This window comes from Formica exsecta, unplaced genomic scaffold (assembly GCF_003651465.1).
Source record: "Formica exsecta isolate Colony F162 unplaced genomic scaffold, ASM365146v1 scaffold120, whole genome shotgun sequence".
NCBI lineage: Eukaryota > Metazoa > Arthropoda > Insecta > Hymenoptera > Formicidae > Formica > Formica exsecta.
The window spans coordinates 3,252,932-3,263,166 of record NW_021848537.1 but is presented as its reverse complement, the minus strand read 5'-3'; the positions used below and the strand labels follow the sequence as shown (position 1 = coordinate 3,263,166).

General features: G+C 31.1%; 1 protein-coding gene across 1 annotated transcript in view; it reads left to right on the top strand.

The window, feature by feature from the left end:
• Window positions 1–8,065, top strand: part of LOC115242015 (neuroligin-4, Y-linked-like) — a 211,703-nt gene extending 203,638 nt beyond the window's left edge. Inside the window, exons 10-13 of the mRNA XM_029818020.1 lie at window positions 2,470–2,803; window positions 3,163–3,426; window positions 3,714–3,870; window positions 4,537–8,065. Coding sequence (XP_029673880.1) covers window positions 2,470–2,803; window positions 3,163–3,426; window positions 3,714–3,870; window positions 4,537–4,686 — 905 coding nt within the window. The 3' untranslated portion in view covers window positions 4,687–8,065. The remainder of the gene's footprint in view (window positions 1–2,469; window positions 2,804–3,162; window positions 3,427–3,713; window positions 3,871–4,536) is intronic.
• The last annotated feature ends 2,170 nt before the right edge of the window (window positions 8,066–10,235 follow it).

Genomic DNA, 10,235 nt, shown 5'->3' with positions numbered 1-10,235 from the left:
TATAAAATCGTAATAAACTTTAAAATTTTTCCGATTATATATTTATGATATTTTGATCATGATTTTTGTAATATAAATTGAAATATCACATGAAGACATAATACGCAAAATTTAAATTTTATGAGCTTTATAATAATATAAAATATATCAATCACAGTTGTAAAAAAAGCTGTTATTTATCGCATTACTACTTTTTTCAATAAAAATTATGATAATTATGTCGAATTTAAAATCTCTTCATTATAGATATGAATAATTATATACAATATATCGAATTTCAAATCTCTTCATTATAGATATGAATAATTATCAGTTTGTATAAAATGTTGTTATGAGATTTAGAAAAACTATATGCAATATATATATAATGATCTACATTATAGTAAAACAAAATGTATCAAAATTTGCAATTTAGGGATTAATAAAACATTAATATGAACTACAATATATAACAAGCTTGAATAGCACTGATATTTATTAGTACAAGATATTTCGTTTCACGATTATAAAATGATAATTATTAATTATATATATTATTTTACATAATTCCGACAGAGCAAAGATATTGTTTGTGTAATTCTTCATGATATTACACGCATATATATATATATATATAAATGATATATTAAATTATACAGAATATACTTGCATTAGTTGGAAAATCTGCTGATTATCTTGTATCATAATATGGGATATTTATAATTATATTGTATCATATTATATTATGGTATTGGGAAATATGGGATTGGCTGCATTCCGTAATTTCCAAATAGATAGTCATATGTCTCTTCCCAACCAACATTGAAGACTATATTTAACCAAGCTATAAGTATCTAAAATGCAACAAAGTAATTAATTCTTAGTTTCCAGCTTTATGATATAGCTTGTGTATAATTTTATATCTTACGAGGTAAAAAAAGATATTATATTACACATGTTACATTTGTGTATAAAACACTCTCTCATTCTTTCCCAAGATTTTTCTCTCTTCAAATAAATAATTTTCTTTTAATTCCACTTCACATATTTTTTATGAATTACTATGTGGAGAGACATATATATTGTATGTACAAATTTTATAAATACATTACAAGTTATATAATTATTTGCTCTCGAATAATTATTCCAATGCGCAAAAAATTTATATTAAAATCTATCAAACATCGACTACAATTTTTGAAATGTAAGAATATTAAATGATACAAGAATCCTACACATATATAAATAAATTTTCATACCTCATCTACGATGTGCTGCAAAAGATTCTTCAATCTACGTAGAGTTGAGGGCCTAAATCCGAGCGGATTTGTTTTGCTAGAAGCCTCTTTACTAGAAGTTTCTTCAGCCATGCTATCAGAGATCATGATAATTGCAACAGCAATTAACAAAATTACATGTAATATCTTCATTGCTGCAAACTTGTAAGCATCCAAAAAAAAAGTATCCAAAATTTAAATTTTACGTAACATGTCTTCATGATGCTTCAATTTATACTACAAAAGTCGTGATCAAAATGCGATAAATATTATCTAATCCGAAAAATTTTCAAGTTTATTAACATTTTAAAATAATGTTTTAGTATTATTTTAGAAATAGCAAGCAGTATCGTTGAATATAAAGTTGCTTAAAGGTAATAAACATCATATTTTATGTATTAAGATATTCATGTATATCTATAATACAAAACACGTTTTTACACTTATTGCATTAGTATATATCTAAAAAATTAATATATCTAAAAAATTATTCTCTTTGATCTAGAAAATGAAACGTGAGTCAATATTATATTATTTCTTAAATCTCATAAAAAATGAATCTTTCTTTCTCTTTTACTCTCTTTCACTAAACATGTATAAAAAAGCTTTTTATACTTACATGGCATGAGTCGCATGTAATATTATTAGTAAATTATCAATGATCATTACAATAATGAAAGATGTTATCACGTAAACATTCGCGAGACTTTATTCAGTGAGTAAAATTTTGTTGAAACACATAACCTGATTATTACTTTAACACAGTACGTTTATGACATGAAATGCCTCTATTCAAAATTTAATTGTTCATTTTCACATAATTGTAATATCAGCTTACAAAAATTATGTAATTTGATGTAATATAATTAAAAGATATTTTAATATTTTTCTGCGTATTTTCTATATGTTATTCGAATGTTATCCAAGTAACCAAAACGCATATTTATAAATTTTTAAAATATAAAATATGTGTGTGCTCAATTTTAAAGACACAACGCAATTCCGATATCTTTTATCGGAAAATATTTAATAAATTACAGCAATTACAGCAATGATATATTAGATATAAGAATTTTGAAATTGGGCTGTCTCTCTCTCTCTCTCTCTCTCTCTCTCTCTCTCTCTTTCTATCTATCTATTTTCTAGTCAAAAAATTGTCTATTCAAATAAAAATGATAATTTTTTTTCTTACATGGGATGATGGTTGTTGCAGGAATGAAACCGAAGATGAAAAATCACTACAGAGCGCATCAGCTGTCGGTCTGGCTGCGCCTCGTCCCGGAGCTTCATCGTGCCGGAATGGAGGATGTCGATTCCAGACATAACTTGTTCCGTGGCCATAGCGACCCCAGTCTGTACGACGGTTCCGTGAGACCGGATCCTCTCAGCAGGATCAGCGAGGAATTCAAGAGGAAGAACCTTAGCACGGATCCGCCGACCACGACGGATTACAGCATCACTACGTGCGTCAGCCTTATCCCGGGCACCAATCTTCAGAACGTCCATAACGCCAGCACTGACACCTTAGCCAGTCTAGACGCAGCTGGGTAATTATTCTGCTTTGAGATAATATCAAGTTTCCTCCAAGTTTATATAATAGTTTCGGCTGTACAAGTCTATTCAGAAATCTGTATTAATTTAGTAGAATTTTATTCGTGAAAAATTGGCACGAGAGATGCGGTCCAAGTTTTGATTGGAGAAATTTTACCATCGTAAAAATTGCTGTCGTGTGTTGCTAATCAATATCTTTTTTAGAAAAGACTTTTTTTTTTGTTACAAATGTCACTTTAACAAAAATGTAGTTTCTATTATATTTCAAATTTTACATTCTTAAAAAGAAATGAGATATACACATGTAATTTTATGTAGCAATAGATATTAATGAAAAAATTCCTTACATGTGTAGTTACGCAGCGTATTCGACGGCTTTGAGCGTGACAATTGCAATCGGCTGCAGCCTGCTGATCTTGAACGTCCTGATATTCGCGGGTGTCTATTATCAGAGAGACAAAACGCGGCTCGAGGTGAAGAGCCTTCAGCAGCAACAAATGTTGAATCAACAATGCGGTCCTCGTGGTTTCACCGAACTGAAACAACCGCCGCCCCCGCATTCCCATTACGCCGGTAGTGGCCAAGTGATTGTTGACGTTGAAAATGAAATGTTAAGAAGGTATGGAAACATAATTCTTATTTATTTGCTATTTAAGATAGCACTAATTATATATATATTTATACACATTAATTATCAGTAAAATTCAGAGAAATTTTGAAACGATAAATTAATTTATGATAAAAATTTGTTCATTAAAAATAAATCTTTTTAATAGCTATTTTATAAAATTTTTGTTTATTTTTTGTGTAGCTAAATTACATTCTATTATTATTTCATTACGCTATATAGTTATGTTTATCTTTATACGCCGCAGATTCTATGGATATGTATTTCTATTGTTGCAGAAACGTAATGAAAGGGCCTTCTAACGATCCCGGCGCTCCTTTCCAAGGCCAAGGAACTCATACACTGCCTCATCAACATCATTACCAGAAACATCAACAGCAACATGCTACCCTTCCCCGAGCATCAGTTATTCAAGACTTGAACACGCAAACTCAAGTAAGTTATTTCAAATCTATTTTTTGTCCCGCAATAAAATATATATGTATATATATATATATATAATTTTTGTAATAATTATTTCAATATTTCTTTGTTATATTAAAGATCACAAATAGATAATAGAACAGTGTGATTAAATTTTTGAAAAATTGTATCAATTTTTTTAAATCACTTTCTTTTCTTTTATCTATGTTTCATAGAGATTAATACGCATGACAAATGTGTGCAATATGTGTGATAAAACAATAAGTCTAGTCACGTAATAACTTTTCAACGTACACGTAATATTGTTTCTCTAATAAAGTTCGTTGCAAAGTCTTTCAAACTTTCCCAGCTCAGAGATTTAATACCTGAGTAAGGCATAACGTAATTGGAATTATGATCGTAAAATATGGACCGCCGCTCTGCTGTGCCCTGCATATATTGTATCTGACCGCTTTAGATCTCTCGCGGAAACTTTCTTTAATAGAATTATGCGAATTGAAATTCTGTGTAAAGGATATCAAATTTAAAACTTTCTTTTCATCTGAAAATAACTCTGTCGGTTGTAAATATTTTATACAAGTCAAGGATGTTTTTAATTTCGCATACCTATCTTTCTGGTTTTATTAAAGAATCTGGTTAAAAAACAAAGTTGATTCTTTCATACATTTCTTTTTTCAGGGTCCTCCGAACGGATCTATACATCTGACGGTTCCGCGAGCTCCACCGCCACCCAGGGCGAAGAGTCCGCCAGAGAATCAGCCTCTTCTGCAAAGCGCGACGGTCTCGAGTCGCGTGTCCCAGGCGACGATGAGCGAGATGCGAGTGTGATGCTTGGACCCCCCTCCGAAGCCAGTCGTCCCAGATGTCCTCACGGCGTCGACCTTGCTGTAGGCAAGTTTCGCCGCGAACCCCGTCGTGGTGGCCCTAAAGTAGCTGTCAACTGGCTTCGATGGGTCGACGCAGGATATTCCGGGGAACGTGAACTGCGGACGAACGGAGGGGGGTGCTGGGGAAGAGATTCCTCACCGCTGAGGGGTGGTCGAGCCAAGATTGCGTCTACCGAACACAAAAGAGAGAGAGAGAGAGAGAGAGAGAGAGAATACCGATCGAAATGCGTTATTACGAATTTAGAAATGCAGAGATCATATACTGTGTGAGCCGAAAGGATACAAATTAAATACGTAGATTTTAAATCTGTCTTGCAATTCTTATAAATTTCTCTTCTTGGATTAGAAAATAAATACGTATACAACATACCCCCGTATAACGCAGAGGATATGTTTCGCGTTATACGATTCCGTGTTATACGACACTCTCTCATGAGTTGTACAAAGTTTGAAAATATGTCGTTTATTTAGGAGGAAAGAGGCAAAATTTTTCACAAAATTTGTACATTGTCCACCGCGTTATATCGGGGCGATTTACCATGTTATACGAGGCCTGTCACAATTTATTTTTTCTTTTTTTTTTTACCGCGTTATAAAAATATGTATTGCCTCTGTAACACGTGGGCTTACTGTATAAAACTTAGAGGATGCATTTCTACAGAACAAAGATAGATTCTTAAAATTCAAATTTACTAAAATTATAATTTTACACAATCAAAGTAATTAATAAGAGAATACAGTTTGCGAAAATTTAAATTTAAAAGAGTTTTAAACAAAAAAAAAAAATCTTCGATCTTAATAATCATTAATTGAATCACGATAAATAAAAGGAACTGTAAGAATATTTACAGCGCCGCGCTTGAAACTCTGCGATAGTATCGGTAGACATCGATAAACATTTACGGAGATGAACATCAAGAAAGGAGAATGGCAAATCAGAACGATCGTCTTGGATAAATCGAGGCTTTAATCAAATTTTGTGCGAAGGAATCAAACGCGATGCATTTCGCTAATTAGTCGATAACGAAGAATCTCTAGTCGTTAAAGGAGACGAGAAGAGTGATGTGGATGGCTCAATATGTGAATCTCGACGGCGATGAAGACACGTGTAAAAAAAGACATATTAGCCATATTACGATGTTAGATGTTCCTTGTACATAACGTGAATTTATATATATACATATAAGGACGCCAAAGAGTTTGCTACTTTGTAAGAAGACCTGTATCCGCGTATCGTTTATTAATCCTGTTTTCTTTCGGTTGATGTGTTGATATCCACTCGTGACGTCATACAGGAGAATGAACGTAAGAGAGAGATATTTTTTGAAACGTAATGAGCGAGCTTGTTTATCGACGAGAATGGACTGTTAAATTTTTGAAGCTTTCAAAACTTCGAATCTTTAGAGATTCTTAATCCTTTGTGGAATATTTTCTATACTTATATAAAGTTTGATTATATAAGAATCTTCTTTCAAATCCTTTATCCATACTTAAGTAATTCAGAAGAGCTCTGTTGCTCTTAACTATAGTGCGTGAATCGAGATTAACTGATTAATGTGAGAAAGAAAAAACCGTCGATACAAGCCACGTCGCTCATTATCGTTACTCTAATCAACATTACTTGCCACGCAAGTAGCCCCATCGCGAACGTATGTATTGCACATATGAATTATGATACACGATACGCACGTAGAATGATCTTCGTACCCTCTCCATGTACGCGTATCTACGCATATGTGTTTTATATATATATATATATACATATAAGAAACCGAATACAGTTTTAAGTCATCGTCATAAATATACCTTTAATTTCTTTATTTTGGTTTCAACATATCTTTTTATACTAAATATGTGTACTAAATCTGGACTCCGCTTTTAAATTCTTAAAATTTTACAAGCCGGTTACATTTTTATTATAATAGTGTGTGTTTTACATTCAGGTATACTATTCGCGACAAAGGTCCGTTCTCTGTTATTCTTCGTACAGAACGAACACCACGAAGCGATCCGATGTATTTGAATCGATATATTGTGGTATCGATCCTACAAAGTTCGAATTCCATCGGACACACGATGTGTGATTGTCTCTCTTTTCTTTTTGTATAAATATATACATATATATAGGTGTAAAATAAAGACTAATATAAATCTGTTAAGCGTAATACACTGCCACAAGACTACCGAAGTTAAATAAGGAGAGCTCACGAGCTGCAGTTCTTCTCGCCCTAAATAATTTCGCAAAACAAATTAACGTATTTATTTAAACATATTATATAATTACGCGCGTCAATGCAAAAAATGCGTTCAAAAAATTTACGTACCACAACTGGATGAGATCTTTTTTTTATTACTTCACAAATTTTTTTACACGGAATTAATAAGTATTTGTAGATAAAAAGGATCACGATAAGCCGAGTATTATCAAAATCCTTTTTGCAAGAAACGACTTATCGATAGATCGATAGAGAAAAAGGTCAAAGTTTTTATACTTATGCATCTTTGCTAAACGCAACATCTCAAGGGGCGCATCTTGCTTGCTTTCTGCGCAAAACGGCGATCGCGGCCATAAAGTGGCTTAAGTTAATTCCTGAAATCCTTGAATCCTTGGATCCTCGTAATTAAAGGATTCTTACCGTCCTAGAGGGATCTTGTACTTTTGTAATTAAATAAACCATAGCTCGCAGAGCTAAAAGAATCTCAAATTGGCAGCAGAAACTTCTGCTTATAAAATGAGGATAAGAAAAGGATGTAAAAATATATGCACAGACATAATACGGCGAACCGATCCAGATGCGTCCAAGATATGAAATTTGGAAATTGGGTAACAAAAGGTAAACACGACGAAAAACGACGTCGTCTCGCCGTAAACGTAAATTTTAGCAGGATTTGCAAGCGTAAACTAAATATCGTGGGCGTTGTATAATATCATCATCAAGTACGGGACAATCCGAATATAATTAAAGATTAAGAGACAAAGTTGGTAATAGTAATAAAAAGTGAGCGAAGAGAAAAAGAAGGAGGGGAGGAAAACGTGAGAGAGAAAACTAGAAGAAAAATATGCCGGAGAGAATTAAGAAAAGATGTTTAAGAAATTTAAATAACATATTATAAATATATATATATATATTATACACACATATTACACAATTGTAATAAATTATTATGACGGACATTATTATATTTATGTGAGACCTTTAGCTGGCCTCGCGCTCTCCTAGAACGATACCTCGAATATACTTTCCGGCCGAGGGCGAGGCTACCTGTTACGTTTAACGTTTTTGTTGTCAAATTGTAAATATATAACGATATACATGGAACTGTGGTTTTGTATGTCCCCGATCCTTTTTATTTATTATTTTACGCATGCATACGTACACATATAGTTCAATCTTTGAATTTTATCCTACAAGGAATAAGAATAAAAAGCATAAGATTAAGAATTTATTTTTAGACTCTTTAAATTTTTTAAATCTTTAAATTCTTACCTAGCTTGTGTGCAGCTTTTCAAACTCTCAATTTCTAAAAAAATTTTGCATACATTTTTTATTATAAAGACACGAAATTGCTATTTGACATTTATTATACCTTGAGGAAATACCTTACATTACGAAAGGAGTTTTTCGCATACCGACTGTTGGTGTGTTCTAACCAGGAGGATAATACACAAGAGTGTTTCTTGAAATATACCTTTCAAGTAAAGACCGCAATATCTACCTCATCTTTAGCAGATATACATACGTTAAAAGCTAGATCAGAAGATGAAAAGTTGAAATTCCGAGTTATCCATATGTGGTGTATCAGAAATAGTAAAAAATTGAATGAGAAATATGTCGTTTATAATCAATACACTATAAAAAGAACAATTTTTTACATATTATTTAACAAACAACTTAAATTTTATTTTAATCTAATATATAATTTTTATTTAGACCAACAATATTTACTCTCTTCCTTAATATATTCCAAATAATCTACTTATTGATGTTAAGAGAAATATTTTGTATAATTAATCAATTTATACAATTTTTTTAAATGCTTTTTTTTAATATTTCTAATTTTTGTTTGAGTAATTTTTATGTTAAATATTGTATCAATGACGAAAGCAGCACGCCGTGCGCGCGTGACATTAAAACAGCTGTCAAATAAGTAATTTCTGAGATGACAGCTTTTCAACATATTACTGCAAACTCGAAAGAGGTGTATTACAATTTTCTCCAAAAGCAATAATATTTAACTTTTATCAAGCGAATAAAATCATTCACATACCATATTAACTCTTTCAATATTCAAGCTGTCAAATTATACGATCTTCGCTGAATGACAGATCCTCATTGATGCAAAACATTTATAGAGATAATTAATCAACATCGAAAAACGGCAATAATAAACTTCTATATTTTTAAATAACATGTTCCGTTTTGAAAATAGGTAGTTATATATGTAAATAAATAAATAAGATTAAATATCATTACTATCAAAATTCAAGCCCGGCGCGATTACTGGTGTAAAAATAATTTCATATTCTGATGTTGCAAAAACAGCATTTCGCTCTCTCTCGGTTGAAGTATATATTATAAAATAAATAACAAGCGGGCGCCGAGTATGCACACGAAAATCTTTGTTATTTATTTTGGTATGTAAAATACAATCTTGTGTGAACATGTACGGGGATTTATCTCTAGAATTTTAGGAACCTTTCGAATAAAACGTTTCTAAAAAATGACTGTGTTGAAAACAGAATTTGAAACATTTGTTTGGAATGCTAAAAACCTGACAAACTTTAATTAATTAACTCCAAGTAATTATTTAAATCATTATAATAAATCATTATTTTTTATTGTACTTGGAGCTATTCATGAAAGTGCGTTAAAATTTTATAGTTTATGGTATTAATGATGCGGATGTATTTTTTATGCGGTACATGTCTGCGACATAACATGCAAATTAATTTGTAATGATATTATCAGACAAAATAGGTAACTTGATATGATATTTGCTCGTTAATATGCAGAAACGTTTGTATTTTAATGAATGCAATCCGCCCATACAACGCTCAGAAAATGATATTTAAAATAATATTGGTTATTACCTTTTTTAATTAAATGTAGTACAAAATATTTCATATGTATATTTATATTCCAAACAATAAATCTTCCACATTTTCGAAATTATTTAAAAGGTATCACCATAATTAATTTTGTATAGCAAAACTGCTAATAATAAGATTAGTATTTATTAAATTTTGTCATCTTTTTTTTGCAAAAATATAAATTAATAAAAAATTTTATTTTATATTTTAGTTGATAAATTTAAGCAGTATCTTTTATATCTCTTATTATTTTAATGATGATAAAATAACAGAAAAAAAAGCTTGTTTGGCATCTTGGATTCATAATCCTTTATAATTATAATGGAAATTAAATTACAATGGAATCTTAATTTATAAAATTCTATTCTTATTAAATTCTTGCATCTCAGAATAAAAAA